This window comes from Erythrolamprus reginae, chromosome 9, assembly GCF_031021105.1.
Source record: "Erythrolamprus reginae isolate rEryReg1 chromosome 9, rEryReg1.hap1, whole genome shotgun sequence".
Classification (NCBI taxonomy): domain Eukaryota; kingdom Metazoa; phylum Chordata; class Lepidosauria; order Squamata; family Dipsadidae; genus Erythrolamprus; species Erythrolamprus reginae.
In genome coordinates this window covers 57,949,991-57,967,153 of record NC_091958.1, presented here as the reverse complement: position 1 = coordinate 57,967,153, position 17,163 = coordinate 57,949,991, and the positions used below count along the sequence as shown (strand labels likewise).

The window sequence follows — 17,163 nt, the reverse complement described above, 5'->3', positions numbered from 1 at the left end:
GCGTCCCAGCAGCTGCTGCCCAGGGCTGAGCCTGCATCCAAGGTCCTGGGGGGGAGGGGCAGCCCTCCAGCCCCCTCCTCGGGGGAGCTGGGGGGGGCACAGAGGCTCTCGGCCTGCAAAGCGCCTCCAAGGGGGCCGTGCAGGAAGCAGGGACAGCCAAGACCCCGGGCAGGGCTGGGTCGCGAGGGGCCGAGCACTGGCAACCCCGGCCAGGAAGCTGCCACCCATCCTGCTGCCCAGCGTGCAGAAAAGGCAGGTGGGCAATGGGGGGGGCTGAGCGGCCCCACTGATTGAGGGGACCCTGTGAAGTGGGAGGGCTGCTGAAGGGTGCGCCCCACCTGTGTACTCCGCTGTCCCAAAGCCCCGGGGGTGGCCCTGCCGAGGGCCACTGGACGCCACCACCACCACGGTTTAGGCCACAACCCATCCTCCACCAGGGGGAAGGCCAAGCAGAAGCGCCCTCTGCTGGGCAACCCAGAAACTGAAAGCAAGGGGAGCCAGGTGCTGAGAACTGAAGTCCAGAACAGAGCACGGGGGGGGGGGGGGGTTTGCAGGGCTTACAGACTGCCTCTTATTCCCCTTCCAGTAGACAGAGTTGAAGCCCCCCTCCCATCAATCTCTTGCCACTCTCCCCCAACTTTAGTCAGCTGATGACTAAACTAGACATATAAAAAACAAAGTACAAACTTTATTTTGTTTCTTTACAAAGGCAGAAGCCTCATTTTTCCCACTTTCTTAACAAAATAGAATAACATCTCCATGAACACAAAGACCCAAAACTTGTAAAAAAAAAAAGAACGAAAAAACCCCATATAAAAATATGAAAGAACAAAGGAACAGCTGTGGTTGGGGAGGAACCTACGCAAAGCAACCGGCACGAAGAAGCCCTGGCCGAGGCCTCTGTCCAAATGGGGGGGGGGAGGAAGGGGGCGGAGGCACAGAACGCAACAACAGCAACCGCCACGGAGCAGGACCGCACTTAGCGGACCCCGTCAACCCACCGAACGGATTTAAGTGCTTCCAAGAACAAAACCACCCAGAGGAGGCCGAGGTCAGCACTCCCTCCCAGGCCCCGAGCCTGAACCGGCCCCTGAGAATGGAGGGCCCCGGGGCTCTCCCGCACCAAGAGGCGCGCGAGGAGGACCAACGTGGCCAAGGCCAGTCACACATCCCCACGGCCCCTCCCACGGCCGGAGGTGCCAGAGAGAATCCTTCCTTTCCATCCTTTCGGCCGACTGCCCAGCCGCTGGCCTGCCGACTTTTCCCCTGCTGCATCCAGCCGGAGGGCCCGGCCTCCAGCTCCTCCGCCCCGTCCCAATGCTCCCACTTACAGTATTATCGGAAGGTCACAAAATAGACCCAAATGTTGTGGTATTTTGTAAAAATTTCAGCACGCTTCCTGAAGTCCCCTCGCCCCCACCCTGCTCGCCCTGCTGCTGCCGGGCGGAGGCGTCAGGGCACGGCGGCTTTGCTGTGCTCCGCGGGGCCCTCGTCCTCCGGCTCCAGGTCAGAGGCCGTGTCCGAGTTTGAGGGCTCTAGGCTGGCCCGGCCGGGGGTCACGATGACGGCGCCCCGGCGCTGCTCCTCCTCTTCCAGCAGCTGCTTCTCCCGAGTGCCCTCGATGTGCTGGATGGCCTGGGGAAAGGGGCGCGGTCATGGGCCCGTCCTGCGCGGCTGCCCAGCCCCTTTCGGGCTGGTGTGGCTGGGCCCTGTGGAGGCCAAGCAGGCAGCACCCGCCTCTCTGCCCAGCCTGGAGAAACCCACCAGGGACGAGGACGGAGTGCCAGGCTGCAGGTCCGGGACGAGGCGGGCCAGGGCCTGAGCTGCCCCTGGGACGGATGCCCGCTCCCAAGGGGATTGCCCCTCTCCCTCCTCCAGGGGGCTCAAGGGGAGCCAGGCCAGAGGCAACCAGGGGAGTGCAGCAGAATGTGCCCCCCTCCCCCCGCTCTCACCTGAACAATCGTGTCCAGGTTCTGCCTGGACGTGGAGATGGTGTTGATCACTGAGGAGGGCCCCATGGTTACTACGGTGACGTGGTGTGAAGGCGGAGGGGGTGCAGGCACAATCACCGTTGGGTGCTGGGTGGGTGCTGGCGGGCCGTTATCGGGCAGGAGCTGCTGGCGAGAGGAGAGAAGGACACCTGACACACCACACCAGCTGGGCCTGAGACAAGAGACCTGCGCCGGTGGGTCCGAGAGCCCCTGAGCCACACCAGGGGGCCCAGGGATGCAGCCGCCCCTCCCCAGGGCTGTGTGTGAGTGGACAGAGGGGCCGGAGCCTCCAAAGATGCATCTGAACCAACAAGGGCCCCCCAACGAGGCCTGCTTTCGGGCACGGGCACCTTGACTGGGTACCCCGACTTCGTGCCCCCTGCCCCCTGCGCAGTGCTGAGGCTCCCTGGCCCAGAAACGGGGCGACTTTGTTTGCAAAATGCCGGTGTGGGGGGGTGACTGAGGCCTTGCGCTCCCCCCGCCAGAGCTGCATGGTGGCCCAGGTACCTGTGGGGGCTGCGCTCTCACCTGTTCCTGCTGCTGGAGCTGCACCTGCTGGGCGATCACCTTCAGCTTCTCTGGGTACAAGTGGGCCTCCAAAGAGCGGACCTGCCAGCCGGCCAGAGAGAGACCCGGTCACCCTCCAGAGTGGCCCTGGGGATGGATGGCGCACTGCCCAAAGAGCCCCCCTTCCCTGCCAGCCAGGCCCCAGACCCGCAGGGCCCACCTGCTCCTCCAGCATCATCCGCACAGACCGCTCCTTGTCCAGCTGCTGCCGGAGCTCGATCATCTCCCGGCGGAGGTCCTCGGCCTTCTCGTCCTCCCAGATGTCCGGCGACCCGATGCCTTCGTCCTTGTCCTCTGCCCTCCGCCGCTTTGGGGACGATCCGCTGAACTCCTGCCAAGAAGGCCCAGTTTGAAGGGGGGGCCCGTGGGAACCGAGCGACCCCCCCGACCGAGCGGAGGCCTCCGTGGGGCCCACCTGGATGAAGCGCTTGAGCTGGGCGTTCTGCTGCAACAGCCGCGTCTTCTCCTGCTCCAGGGAAAAGATATACTCCGCCGTCTGCTGGAGGATCGCTGCCTGACCAAAGGAGAGACCGGAAGCAGAGAAGTCCAGAGGGGGCAGGCGCGGCACTCTGCCCCCTTCCATCCTCCTCAACCAGCCCCCCTCCCCCCGGTGGGTGGGGCCCCAGCCGCCATCAGGGCCCGGCAGAGAGGGCCTTGCTTGACCCCAGCACCTCGGCTGCGGTGTTGCTGGCGGCTGGGGGGGCTTGGGGGCTGCTCACCTTACTGAGCTTCTCGCCGTCTGTGTGGGGGATGAGGGTCTTCAGGGACTGGAAGCCGGCGTTGATGCTCTGCATGCGCCTGCGCTCGTTGCTGTTGGCGATCTCCCTGCGTATCCGTCGCTCCTGGTCCCTCTGCGTCTCGGGGGTCAGCGGGAGGTTGGCAAGGCTGCAGCAGGCAGGCGCAGGTGAGAGCTCTGGCCCTCCAGCCCCCACGGCCGCCCCACAGTCTCCCTTGCCCCCCCGCCACGCCCCCTCCCTCCCCGCTCCCCTGGGGGACCCTCCTTGGTGGTGCAGAGTCCAGCCCCCAGGGCACACGGGTGGGGGGGGGCTGCCCAGGGAGGTCCAGGCAGAGGCAGACCCCTCCCTCAGGGAGGCCCACCAGGCAGCTCTGCCTGGGGGGGGGGGGTTACAGGGTCTGTTCACTGCTGGCAAAAGGGCGGTTCGATCCCAAGGAGGCCCTCGTGGAGGGGAGGAGGAGATGACTGCTGTCAGTTTGGGGCTTTCGGCCTGAAGTCTCCTCCGATCCATGTCGCCCCCTTGACCGCTTCCAGGCCAGCTAAACTCCCTCTCGGGGCCGAGGGGAAGCAGCCTCTCCAGCCGAAGCGCCCCGGGCGAGCGGAGCGAGGCTTGGCGCGGGGGAGGCGTCGAGGGGGCAGCCGCGGCCCACCGGGACCAACACCGCGCGATGCCGCTGCCCGGGCGGAAGAGCCGGCGGGGCTCTCGCGGGAAAGGGCCGGCCGCATGCTGGCGCGGAGGGGACGGGAGGCCCCGGCCGGCAGAAGCGGGAAAAGCCGCGCCCGGGGCTCCTTCGGAGCGGCCCGGAGAGGCGGCCGCGGCCTTGCCGGCCCCGCGCAGCGCCCCACGTGGAGGCGGCTTTGCAGCCCAGCTGGCGGGGGGGCGGACACGCCGAGGGGGCCGCGCCGCCGGTCGGGCTGCTGCGCACAAAGAGCCGCGTCCCGGGCGGCACGTGCGGCGGCGGCGGGCAGCCTTTGTGCGAGGCGGCGGCGCGGCGTGGCCGGCCGAGCGCGGCACTACATGTCCCGGCAGCCCGCGGCGGCAAGGCCCGCCCCTTCGGAGGCTGCACAGTCACGGCCAGGCCCGGACGCCGCGCTGCCAGTAAACACGCGGCGGGCGGGGAGAGGCCGGCGGGGCGCGGGGGCCGAGGCGGAGCCGGACCCACCGGCCGCCCCCCCCCTCCCTCCCCCCTCCGGGGCCGCCCGCGCCGCAACGCCGCTCCGGCCAGCAGACCCACGTGCTCCGCCGCCCTCCCCGGCCCGCCCGCCCGCCCGCCGCCCGCCCTCCCGCCCTCCCGCGCCGCGCACCCACCTGCAGAGCCCGCCGATCACCTCCTTCTCGGTCTTCCTGAAGTGCGGCAGCGGGGGCCCCTTCTGCGCGGGCACCACGAAGTACTCCATGCCCGGCAGGGATCGGGGCCGGCTGCGGAGGGGGGGGGCGGGTGGGGGGCGAGCAGGCGTCCGCCGGTCCCGCGCTGCGGCTCCGGCTCCGGCTCCGGCCCTGCGCGTGTCTGCTCAAGGCGGGAAACAGCTGGGCGAGCGCTGCGCTGCCTCCCTCCTTCCCTCCGCCCCCCGCCCGCCCTCCCTCCCTCCCAACGCCGGCGCCGCCTCCGCCTCCGCCAGCCACCGGCCCGGGTAAACAAAGGGCGATGCGCCGCCCGCCCCGCCGACGGAAGGAGGGCCGTCAGAGCGCTGCGCTGCCCGGAGCCTGCAGGGGGCAGGGGGGGCGGAATGGCCGAACCCCTCCGGCCTTATCAAGCCCCCCCCGCTCCGGAGGGGAGGAGGGAGAGCGCGGAGGGGCCGCCCGGCCATGAGGGAACGGGGAGGGGGTGTTTGTAATCGCGCACAGCTGACCGGCCCCGCTCGGCCTTGCCTGCCACTTATTCAAGGCGCCCGTGTAAGGAGTAGCAGCCACGCAGCGCCCGAGGGCAGCCGCTCCTGGCAAAGGGGGCCCAGGGGCTGCTCTGACCTGCTTGCTGGGGGCCAGCCAGCCCCCCCCCCCCCGCTGAGGGATCACGGGCGGCCTTCTCCTAAGGCCCCAACCCAGGGGTTCCGTGGGGGAGCTCACTGCTCATCCTTCCACTGTCACCTCCTCTCCCCCCCAAGAAGTGACCAAGGACACCTCCTGGCCAGATGCCCCCAAAACGCTCAGCCGAGGTGAAAGAAGCCCCTCATTTTGTCGGGGCTGTGGGAAGACAACTGGCTTTGTGCCGTGTGCTTTGTCCAATGGGCGAAGGCAGAGCCAAGCCAGAGGGCCACCAGGTGCAATTTTGGGTGTTAGTGCCAGCCTGAGAGCACAGCCGGCCCCTGCAGGCGGAGGAGGGCGGTCTTGGTCACTTGGGAAGCCGACGGGGAAGAGGGCTCTGGCCGGCACTGGGGCCTCTCCCTTCCTGAAGGGCTTGTCCAAGGGGAGCTGTGTGGGCCCCAAGGGAGCTGAGCCTGCAGCGGGGGAGACTCGGCCTGAGCCCAGCGGCCACGGCAGCAGCATGGAGCCTTGGCAGGGCCACAAAGAGCAGTAGTCAAGACAGTGGCCACAGGGGGGGTCACACTCTGCTAGTAAGGGCGAAGGCTGCCCAGAACCGGCCCCGGCCTGCAAGAGGTTGGAGGATCAGGAGGTCAAAGGGCAGTTCCTTCCACACCTTTGAACTGAACTGACCCAGCTTGACCGCAATTCCCGTCTTGCACCCTGTCCGTTCCCAAGAGCGAAGGCCAATCACCTCTTCCTCTTTGCCTCGTCGGAAGGGAGGCCAGAGCAGGACAAAGAGGGCCCAATCCCCCCAATGGAGCCCCTCGCTGGCCTGGCGATTATCAACGGGAGAGGCCCTTCCTCACACCCTCCCCTAGGACTATGGTGGGGCCGCATTTTCTCTTCTGAAAGCCGACCTGGCCCTTCCTGTCCAAAGCAGAGAAAAAGAACAGGGCAAAGATGCCCCGAATGCAACCCAGGGGGCCGGGCCTGCCCACAAGCGCCCCCCCCAGTCATGTCTCCCACTTAGACAAGGCAGAGGTCAGCAGGGGGCAAAGGCGGCCTCTCTCCTCTGCTGGGTGGCCGATTACGTGGGGTGGGGGGGCTGCACTCTGGGGCCAAGAGGCCTGTGGGGCGAAGGGAGGCCCCGGCGAAAGAGGCAGGCTGGGGCTGGACGATCCCCCGTCCTGCTGAAGGTACTTGGACCCCGACCTCCGGTCCCAGCATGGATTTGGGGGCAGACTCTTCTCTTGGGGCCCACATCCCTCCCTGTGGCCCGGAGCCTTTGGGGCCCCCGCAGTCAGGAGCAACCGGAAGCTCCCCTTTGGAGCAGAGCGCAGGGGGGGGGGAATGCTCAGCGGCCCCCACCCTCCAAGTAAGGGCTCTTGCTGAGGTGCTCCCCCTTGTGGCCAAGAGAACACAGCACAGCCGTCTAGTTTCAGAGTTTATTTGCTTTCTCCCATTTTGAATTTACCCAGAGCCACAGAAACCAGAGACATGAAATACAAGGTGCCAGGAAGACAGAGCAGGAAAGAAACAGACGGCACATGAGAACCATCCCAGCAGTCAAAGTGCAAAAGATTCAATTCTAAGAAATAAACCTGCCAGAGTCCCTCCTGCCTTTCTGGCACAGCTCAGCTGGGAAACGGCTACCGGTCAGCCTTCCAAAGAGCACCAGCACGCCCCTGACCACCCGCCCTCCCCCCTCTGGTGTGCAATTAGCAGCTTATGCCGGACAAAGACCCAGGTACCAGCACTGGAATAATTGAAATGGAAGGTCACCCATTCTAGCCCAGTTTCAGGTTAATCAATTTCAGCCCTCCCCCCCCCAACCTGAAACACGGTGGTGACCCAATTGTTCAGGGTGGTGCAGGGCCCCCACCTGAGATGCTTCCACCAAGCAGTGGCCTCTAGTGTTGACTGAATCGGCCCCCCAAGACAGCCTGAGCCCCCCCCGCTAGAATCTATTTTGCAAAGCGGTTGTGAAGATAAGGGGGGAGAATCTCCCACCAGACTAAAGCTGCGCCTTGAATTAGACACGGCGGCAGGTGGCAGGTACATGGGGTGCTGGTTACTGGGTGGCAGCCCTGAGGGGGAGTGCCAGAGTCTGGAAAAGAACACCCCCCCCCCCCAGGATCAGGCTTGGCAGTCGTCTGGTGGCAGTGAGGGGGGGTCATGACTCACCGTGAAGCCCCCAGCAGATGCTCCAAAATGGGGAGGGTACCACCATGACGCTTCCAAGCACCTCCTGGGCCTCCGGTTCCGCAGGGGCGCCTGGTCTCGAGTGGGGGCGGGAGGGGGGCTCCCGGGAGAAGCAGGGTGGGGTGGCCTTTGGGGAACTTCTCCACCTGGGCTGCGGAGGCCAGGACCCACCCTGCCAAAGAGGAGGAAGGCCAGTCACCTCCTCCCCTCCCCCGTAGAGGCCTGGCGGCCGGCTGGCGTCCCCTCCTCGGACCAGGGCAGCCGGAGCTCGAGGCATCCCGCGAGGCGCGCCCGGGGCCGAGGAGCGAAGGGTGGGGCGGGAGGTCTAGCTGGCCGGAGCGAAGAAGCTCGGGGAACTCCTGCTTGACAGCCCTCCCAAGCCCGAGAGCCTGCGGCCGGGCAGAGCCTCCGCTCCGCGCTTCCTATATGGGCGGGTTGCCGCCGCCTCCAGCTTCGCCGCCTTCCGCTCGGGCGTCTGCGCGCGGGGAGTCGCCGTCCGTCGGGACTGGGCGGCGGGGCAGGCAGGCGGGTCCCTCCGCGGCGGGCGGGCCGGGCGGTGGCCGCAGGGTCCTTTGGGGGGGCGGTCGGGGCCGCCGCCAAGCACAAGCCCCCCTTCCCTCCCTGCCAGAGAGCCCGCGGGCCGGACGCCCCCTTGGGAAGCCGCTCGGGGAGGGCGGAGCGCGAGGGCTGCGAGGGCCGGCGGCCTCCTTGGCTGTGCGGTCCTCGCCGTCCCCTTCGCTCGCGCCCCGCCCCTCCCGCAGGCGCCGCCCCCCGCCTCCCAGGGCCCAGCCCCCCGCCGCCGCCCGCCCACCCACCCTCCCTCGCGCGGCGTCGCCTCCGCCCTCCCTGGCCAGGCGCAGATGTGGCGCGGCGGCCGTGCGCCCCATCGGTGCCGGTGGGGGTGGCCGAGGCGGAGCGGCGAGGCGCCCCCGGAGCTCGCTCTCCCCCCCAGCTGAGCGCCTGCGAGGACCCGCACGGAGGGCAGCCCAGCGCCGCTCCCCGGCCACCCCGCCCGGTCGCACAAAGCCCCGCCGAGACGCCGCCCGCCCGTCCCGGACCAGCGCCCAGGTAAGGCGTCGGGGGGCCGGTCGGGGAGGAGCGGGGGAGGGGAAGCCGCTGGCCCTTCGCTGGAAGCCATGATCCCTCCGGCCGCTGCCCTCGCCCGCCTGCCCGGCCTGGGGCTCTGAGCCGCGGGGTTCCCGGGGGGAGGGCGGGGGAGGCACCGGAGCGCGAGAGGAGGCGGCGGCCCCGTCCCTGAAATCCCATGCCGGGCCGGCCCAGCGGCGAAGCGGCCACGGGAAGCCCTTCTTGGCAGCGGGGCCCCCCTCCCTGCGGTGTCCCCCTGGCATCCAGGCCACGAGCCGTTGGGGGCGGCATCTTGCGGGAGGGATCGAGGCCGGTAGCCCAGAGCAGCCTTGGGGTGGGGGGGCTGAGCAAGAGGGGGTCCCGAGGTTTGTGGGGGAGCCGGGAGGAGCAGGGAGGGCCTGGCAAGACCTCCCTGCTGACAGCCCCCCAAACAGGCCGGAGCAGCAGAGGCCCAGCAGAGCAGGGAAACCTGGATGGCGCCACTGCACTCGCCCCCCCACCACAAAGAAGCCCCTGTGGGAATGGCCAGGAGTGGAGCCCACCAGGAAAGGCCCAGCTGCACTGGGGGGGGGGGGGGAGGCGGCATGTGGCTAGAATGCCAGGGGGCTGCCCCAGAGTGGGCGGGGGCCTTGACCTTTTCCTCTCCCCTTCCCGTCAATGCCCTTCCCAGCTTCCTCTGAGCAGGGGCTGCAGGGATGAACCCCCCCCCAGGAACCCTCACCCTTTCCAGCCTGACTGGGTGTCTTCCATAGCACTAGCATCCCCCCCCCCTTTCTGTGGAAAATTCTGTGTTTCTGAGGAAGGGGGGGCTTCTCAGAAACTGCCCCCCCAGCCCTGTATCTCAGCAGCCCTTTGGCCTGCCCCCCCCCTTTGCTTGGCAATGGACTTCCCTGCTCAGCCCAGGCTGACCTCTTGCCCACTGTCTGCGCTTGGATGGGCCCTGCAGCCTGGAATGGCGGCGGGGGGGGGAAACCAGCCTGCCCCCCCCATGCAGGAGACCCTCTGTGGCTGAAAGTGGTGGGGCTTCCTCGTCTCCTGACCCTCTACCCCATTTCTCCAAGGCTCTTTAAGGGGCTGTCCTGGGCATATTTGGGGCCCCGGTCAATCCAGACTGTTCCCAAGAGGCTGCAGGTCCTGGTGTCCAGCTGCTGCTGGTTTCCAGAAGAGGCAGGAGGAGAAAAGGGCTGCCAAGCCCCCCCCCCACTCCAGCCGAGTCCTCCCAAGGCTGCCCCTCACTCAACAGCCAGGGGGAGCATACGGGTCTCCCTCCCCCTTGCCCCCCCCCGGATTTGCATTACACCAGACCTCCTGGGGCCTGGCAGCTGCCCAGCTGAAGTGGCTGTCCAGGGAGGCAGGGCTGTGCTTGGGTGGACGGAGGGGGGCCAGGGCAGGTGAGGGAGCTGGGAAAGGAGTGAATGGAGCCCTGCCCCACCCAGGCACTGGCTCTTCCCCAAGTGTGGGGCTTTCCCAAGGCTCTGTGGGGTGAATCTGGGCCGATGGGGGGGGGGGGGAATTGCGCTTTGCCCAGCCTGGAGCTCGAGTGGGAGGAAAGAGGCTCCCAGGGACCCCCAGCCAGAAGGTCCCCGCAGTGCCCCGGTCTTCCTGCCGGAGGGGCCTGGGGCCTTTCACTCAACCGGGGGTCAGCGCTGTGGGTTCTGGGTGCGGCTTTAGTCCTGTTTCGTGGTGGGGAAGTCGATGGCTCTTGTGGGTCCTTTATTCTGGGTGCCTGGCACTTTGCTTTGCAGGAAAAACAAGGCCAATGTCACGGATGGGTAAAAAGCCTGGTCTCCACCTTTACCGTGGGGGTTTAATGAAATCCATGGAGCTCTTGGCTTGTTGGTGTTCCCAATAACGGCTCCCCCCCCACCGCCAGATACATTCCGAGGGGTTGAGGGGAGAAGGAGGAGGGCTGGTGGCTGCCCCTCCCGCTGGCCCTGAGCCTCAGCAAAGAGGAGGGAGGGGGGCAGTGGGCTGCGGACTCAGCGAGGCCCAAGCTACTGACCTCCCACCGCCTTCCTCGCCAGGGAGGGGGCCGTGTCACCTGCCAGGGGAGCCGCCCTGAGCAGCGAGGGGGCCGGGAGAGAGAGAGAGCCGCCTTGGTGTTCTTGGCCGCTTCCTGACCACATCCAGCCCCTGCCGGCCGGGCTCTCCTTGATGAGTCAGTCCAGGAGGGAAGTGGTGGGGGACCAGCTCTGGCCCAAAGGCCCAGACACCTACCCCCCACCCCAAAGACTCCGGGTCTTCAGAGAACAGCTGGGGGGGTCTTGCCAGCTTCTGTCCCTCTGCCGGGCTTGGCCTCTCCCCCCCCAGCATCCTCTGCCAGTGGCACTGGAGTGTGGGGGGGGGGGGCTTAGGTGCCTGTGCACATCTGTAGAGGGAGGCTGCCGGCCCCTCCCTCCTGCCAGTGGCTCTCTCGCTCCCCCGGCCAACTTCCTCTGGATTCTGGGAAGGCTCCTTCCAGGAATGTTCTGCTCTGGGGCCAGTTTGGCTTGGCCGCCGCTGCTGCTGCCTCCTCGCAGGGCGGGCGGACGGGGGGAGCGCGGCTTCCCCTCCAGGGTCCCACCCAGCCCGGCTCCTGGGAGCAGCAGCTCAGGAATCCAGCTCGAGGCCCCTGGACGCAGGGGAGGGGGCTGGCCAGGCTCCGTGGAGGCAGCAGCAACCACCGTCCCTCCCTTGGCACGCTGGGCTCTCTGCCCGGGCAACGGTGCTCCCGCCCCTGCGGACGGCCAGGCCTCCCGCAGCCCAGACCCAGCTTGGACCCGGCCCTCTGATTGGGGGGGGGGGAGGCGGAAGGCCCTGCCAAGGCAACCCAAGGCCGCAGCTGGGGCGTTCCTCCTGGGGGAGGGGGGCTGGCCAAGGGGGGCTCTCTGGGGTGGGGGGCACCGGAACAGCTGTGCCAGGGAGGGGGGGCAAGGGCTGCCTGAACTGTGGCTGCCCTGTTGTGGCCTGCATCTTGAAGGGTGGGGTGCTTGGGGATGGGGTGTCCTTCTGTGTAGGGCCTTTCTCTCTCCTCTGGGCGCCCCCCAGGAGCCCCCACCCGGCTCGGTGCAGGAGAGTGGGGCCGTGTGCAGGGGCTGGCTTAAGCCGGGGCTTCCTGGGGGGGGCCTGACACCTGCATTCTCCCCTCCAGCTGCTCTGAGCCCAGCCAGGCTGCACCGCCTTCCTCCCCCCCCCTTCACCCAGGCCCAGGGGGAGGGGGGCTGGTAGCTGGGTGGCAGAAGCGCCCATAAGCCCCAGCGTGGCCCAGCGTGTGTGTGTGTGAGTGTGTGTGTGCGTGCCCCCTCCCTCCCTCCCTCCGAGGCGCGCTTGGTGATTCCCTCCCCCGCCTCCGCATTGCAGACTCGGCGCTTCTCCCTCCGGCTGCCTTCCCCACTCCAGGGAGGGGCCGCCTGCGCATTCCAGCCTGTCTGAGCCGCAGCCCGGCCGGGCCCAGCGCCAAGGCCTCCGGGGGGTTGGGGGGGAGCGGGCGGCCTGGGCCATCCGGGTCGGGCGAGTTCGCAGGGGCCGCCCAGAGGCAGGGAGGGCGCGGCGGGGCCGGGGGTGGGGGTGGGGGGCTGGCAGGCGAGAACGGCGGCTGCGCCCTCCGAACATTGTCAGAGGGGGGGAGGGGAAACACGTGTCAGATGATGCCCCTCCCCACGAGCAGTCCGGGTGCCGCTTCGGAAGGGGGGGGCTGGTTGGGCTCTCGAGAGCCGCGCTGCCTCCTCCCCCTTCGGTTCTCCAAGTGCCCAATTCTGCTCGGGAGGCCTTCTGGTGCCCCCCCCCGGAAGACCCCCCCCCCCCCGCGTAGCTCCAGAGGCTGCAGGCCAGAACAAGCAGCAGCTGTTAGCAATTGGAAGGGCTTCCTGTGGCGGGAGGGGCCGGGCACCCCAAAGGGAAATCCTGGCGCTGGGGGGCGGAGCTTAATGCCCTTGCTCCGGCAACGCCCCCCCCCGCTTGACTGCTGCCCTGGGGGGGGGCTTCCCTGCAGAGGAGGGTCTGCCCGGGCCTTTCTGCCCCCCTCCCAGAAATAAGCGCGGGCGGGGGGGGAGCCCCTCCTGCTGGAGTCTCGGTGGGGCCGGGAGGGGCGCGGGGGCAATGCGGCCTCTCCGAATCCCCTGCAGGCCGAGCGCAGCCCAGCCGCCATGCATTCCCTGGAGGAGCCGCTGGACCTCAAGCTGAGCGTCTCCAAGCTCCCGGCCCCGCAACACAGGCAGCCGGACTGGGGCCTGGGCAGCAGGCCCGAGGAGGAAGAGGAGGAGGCAGGGGGGGGCTGCCCCGCTTCCCCTCCGGAGGGTGAGTGGCTGGCCGGGGAGGGGGGGGGCTGGTGGGGAAGGGGCACCCCTGCTGGTCCTGATCCCCCCTGCCCCCCCAGGCCTCCAGCAGCACCGGCCCTGCCAAGACAAGAGGGGGCCCCGGTTCTCCTCGCCTCCCCCAGTGGACCGGAGCCTGCTGCCTTCTCCCCCCGGCCGGGACGCCTCCCCCAGCGGCAACCCAGCCCCCTCCCCAGACAGGCAGCCCAGCGGGCGGCTGGGCAACTGCGGCAACCTGCGGGTGAGTGGGGGGGGGAGATGGGGTGCAGCAGGTGATGCTGACTCTGCCCCATTTCCCGAGGGGGGGGCACAAAGCCCAGAGCTTCCCTGGACCCTCAAGGCTGGGAAGGAAGCAGCCCCCCCACCTGTCAAGGCCTGTTGTGTCTCATGGCCACTGGGGGGAGCTCCTCCTCCTGCCCCCCTCTCCTCAGTGGGAGGTGGGGGGCAAGCAGAGGGTCACCCCCCTCCTTGGCCACACCCATCAGCTTCCCTGAGCATCTGCTCCCAACCCTTCCTGGCTGGTCCTCTCCTCTGGACCAAGGCGGGCGGGGTGGGGTGGGGTCTTGCTCAGTGGGGGTGGTGGGCTGCCCGCCAACTGCCCCTCCGGCCCTTCCCAGGACCTGCAGTCCCTGCGCTACCTGGAGAGTCTCCGCAACTCCTTCCAGTTCTTCCTGCCTCTGACCGCTGCCGGAGGGTCTCTGCACCTGCCCCCCTCCCCCTTCCTGCCCCCCCCCAAGGAGAAACGCCTCCCGCTGGAGACGGACGGGCAGAAGCCGCTGGTGTGCCGCTGGTCCAAGGTGAGCAGCCTCCCCCCCACCTCTGCCCACAGGGGGGCTCCCTGCCCCTCCCCCACTCACCCTGGGCCTGCCTCCCCCCCCCCCAGTGCCACCAGCTGTTTGAGCTGCTGCAGGACCTGGTGGACCACGTCAACGACTTCCACGTGAAGCCTGAGAAGGAGGCCGGCTACCGTTGCCACTGGGAGGGCTGTGCCCGCCACGGCCGGGGCTTCAACGCCAGGTAAGCAGCCCCGGACAGTTGGGGGGAGTGTCGGCGGCTGGACACCCCAAACGCTTCAATGGGCTTGAAACACCTGGGACCCAAATTCCTCCACATGGGGCCAGCGGGTGACGTACGGGGGTGGGGCTGCAAAGGAGCCTGCCTTCCCCCCCCCCCCCATACTGCGAGTGTCTCTGGCTCTGCAGGTACAAAATGCTGATCCACATCCGGACCCACACCAACGAGAAGCCCCACCACTGCCCCACCTGCAGCAAGAGCTTCTCCCGGCTGGAAAACCTCAAAATCCACAACCGCTCCCACACGGGTGAGACCCCCCGACCCCCAATAGGCCGGGCCCTTCGGTGTGGGGGAGGGGGAGATCCCGGAGCCCCTCCCCCTCTGAAACAGCCCCCCCGCCCTTCCCTGCAGGGGAGAAGCCCTACCTGTGTCCGGGTGGGGGCTCTGGGGGGAGGGGGAGAGCCCGGAGCCCCTCCCCCTCTGAAACAGCCCCCCCCGCCCTTCCCTGCAGGGGAGAAGCCCTACCTGTGTCCGGGTGGGGGCTCTGGGGGGAGGGGGAGAGCCCGGAGCCCCTCCCCCTCTGAAACAGCCCCCCCCCCCACCCTTCCCTGCAGGGGAGAAGCCCTACCTGTGTCCGGGTGGGGGCTCTGGGGGGAGGGGGAGAGCCCGGAGCCCCTCCCCCTCTGAAACAGCCCCCCCACCCTTCCCTGCAGGGGAGAAGCCCTACCTGTGTCTGGGTGGGGGCTCTGGGGGGAGGGGGAGAGCCCGGAGCCCCTCCCCCTCTGAAACAGCCCCCCCACCCTTCCCTGCAGGGGAGAAGCCCTACCTGTGTCTGGGTGGGGGCTCTGGGGGGAGGGGGAGAGCCCGGAGCCCCTCCCCCTCTGAAACAGCCCCCCCACCCTTCCCTGCAGGGGAGAAGCCCTACCTGTGTCCCTACGAAGGCTGCAGCAAGCGCTACTCCAACTCCAGCGACCGCTTCAAGCACACGCGCACCCACTACGTGGACAAGCCCTACCACTGCAAGATGCCTGGCTGCCACAAGCGCTACACCGACCCCAGCTCCCTCCGCAAGCACATCAAGGCCCACGGACACTTCATCACCCGCCAGCAGCAGGAACTGCTCAAGCTGCAGCCCCCCAAGGCCCCCCCCATCGCGGCCAGCGGGCCTTACCTGGGAGGGGCGCAGGTCCTGGTGCCCACCCCGGCCGCCCTCTTCGGCAGCTCTGGCCTGCCCCTGCCCCTCCCCCAGGGCCCCCTGGACCTCCGCACCTTGGCCTGTGGCGGGCTGAGCCCGGCTGCCATTGCGGGACTGCCCAGCCCCACGCTGGCCCCTCTGGACTTGGCCAAGAGCCCCCTGCTGGCCTCTCCTTTCTCTGTGGGCGGCCTGGGGCTGCCGGTGGTGTCCCTGCTGGCTGGCCCCTCTGCCAAGGTGGCTGTGGAGCGAGGGCAGGCGAGTGGAGGCCGGCCCGGTAGCAGCCGATGCAAGACCAGCGAGAGGGTGAAACTGGCCAGGCTGCGGACGGCCACCGAGGGCCTCTCTCTGCTCCCTGGGGGCGTCCTGGACCTCTCCACCGGCATGAACTCGGGGGGCATCGCTGAGACGCCCCTGCCACCCGGCTGGATGGTCATCCCAGCTGGCTCCGTTTTGCTGAAAGAAGCCGTGGTGAACTAGGGTGGGGAGGGGCCGAGAGAAGCCCCCCTGGGTGTGGGGAAGACCTCCTGAGCTGCTCCTGGGAATCAGGGAGGTTCCCTCCCCCCTTCCACTCCACAGGAAGACACCTGGGGGGAGGGGCGCCTGAGCCAAGCAATAAGCAGCTTCCTGGGGCAGCAGTCCGGCCAAGCCAGGAGCCCCAGTGGAGGTGGCTTCATCCCCAGCCAGGCCCCCTTCCTAGGCCCTGCTTTAGCTCCAGGAAGACCGGGGGAGCCCACGCTGCCACACTGCAGGCGCCTCCCCTGCCCGACCCTGTTTCTCCTTTGGAGCCCTGCGGTGCCCCCCCCCCAGTGACTCCAAGGCCTTTCCGGCCCCATGTGGTGGCTGCCCAGAGTCCGACCCTGGGCCGCCTCCTCCCGCTCCCGCCAGGCTTCTCTGACAAGGCGCACCAGGGCGTGTGCTGCGGCTCCCTGACACGGAGGGATTGAAGGGCACAGCCCCCTCCACGAGCAGTTCCCTGCATTGAATTGGTGCCACCACCTGACGGAGGCCGTGAGGGTCCGAAGGGGGCAAAGTATCCACAGGCCAAGGGTCCCTCTCCGCTGGGTCCCCGGCTGCTTCGACCCAAGGGCCCCTTTTCTTCACTGGGGGTGGGGGGCTGTCCCTCCCTCATTTGAGGACAGCAGAGCACGGAGCCATCTGGCATCTTCCATGCAGCTTAGAGGTGACCTGCGACACTCCCAGCCAGGAGAAAGCGGCTCACCCCCCCACCCACCCCTCAATGCAGGCCCTGCCCCCAGGCTGTGCCAGCTCCAGGACCCCAGCAGACAAGCAGCATTTGCTCTGCACGCCCCTCCCTGGTCTCCCAGATCACCCGACTGCCCTCCTTGTACTGGGGGGGTCACTCTGCTTGCAACCGCCTTCCCTAGACAAGGGCATCTCTGGGTATCTCCTCCCCAAGGGACCTGCGAGTCTCCCGACATGCCACCTACATACCCCCCCCCGCTCAGCCCCTGCAGACAATTCCTGGTCCACAGAACCGCCCAGGATCCAGAACCACCCAGGCAGGGGAGCTGGACTCCCAAGCACATGCGTGTCCGCTCACGGCGCCTCCCGCTGGGCCCACTGGCCTCGGAACTGATGCGTGCCGTCTACCCGTCTCCGTTTCTAAGTGCCTTTTGATTGTCAGTCATGTTGGGGGCGATGCCCTCCTCCTGCCTCTGTTACAGTTAGTATAGTTTTAAGGCAGAAGAAGATAAGCTATAACTTGACCCACCGGTCCTCCGGAAGAGGGGGGAGCGATGAAGACGAGAACAATAAAGTACGCAGAAAAGCCTCACCAGGTGCTGGTCGGTCTGTGCGTGTGTCTTGGGATGGGGAGGGGAGGGCTTCAGAGGAAAGGGGGCTCCGTGTGCTCTACAAGCCAGGATGCCGCCGCCACAAAACTCGGGCTGCCCACTCTCTGCCCTGTGGCGTCCTGCACAGCCGCAGAGCTGGCCGAGGCAAAGTCCCAGGAGCAGCTGCCCAGGCACCCGGCTTATTATCTGGGGGGACACTGGCTCCCTGCCTGGGACACTCAACCCTCATCTCCCCCTTCAAGAGACGCGTCTTGCCCGTTGGCGGCCCAGTAAGGAGGGCAAGCCACGTTCCCTCCCCCTGGC

General features: G+C 68.1%; 2 protein-coding genes across 3 annotated transcripts; one reads left to right on the top strand and one right to left on the bottom strand.

Annotated features, from left to right (window-relative positions):
• Positions 1-668: 668 nt before the first annotated feature.
• TFAP4 (transcription factor AP-4) lies at positions 669-4,873 on the bottom strand. 2 transcript variants are annotated; one of them, XM_070761557.1, is made up of 7 exons: positions 4,604-4,873; positions 3,278-3,443; positions 2,974-3,072; positions 2,719-2,889; positions 2,520-2,600; positions 1,953-2,114; positions 669-1,635 (listed from the first exon to the last, which is right to left on the bottom strand). In XM_070761557.1, exons 1-7 carry the CDS (start codon positions 4,690-4,692, stop codon positions 1,453-1,455), a joined length of 951 nt encoding a protein of 316 aa, XP_070617658.1. In that variant the 5' UTR covers positions 4,693-4,873; the 3' UTR covers positions 669-1,452. The 2 variants fall into 2 exon arrangements, with proteins under 2 accessions (XP_070617658.1, XP_070617657.1); XM_070761556.1 differs by having other exon boundaries at positions 1,953-2,117; positions 4,604-4,855.
• A 3,454-nt stretch (positions 4,874-8,327) lies between these two features.
• On the top strand, positions 8,328-16,841 carry GLIS2 (GLIS family zinc finger 2). The gene is made up of 7 exons (XM_070761537.1): positions 8,328-8,527; positions 12,649-12,820; positions 12,900-13,078; positions 13,455-13,634; positions 13,721-13,854; positions 14,040-14,158; positions 14,763-16,841. Exons 2-7 carry the CDS (start codon positions 12,670-12,672, stop codon positions 15,521-15,523), a joined length of 1,524 nt encoding a protein of 507 aa, XP_070617638.1. The 5' UTR covers positions 8,328-8,527; positions 12,649-12,669; the 3' UTR covers positions 15,524-16,841.
• Positions 16,842-17,163: the final 322 nt, after the last annotated feature.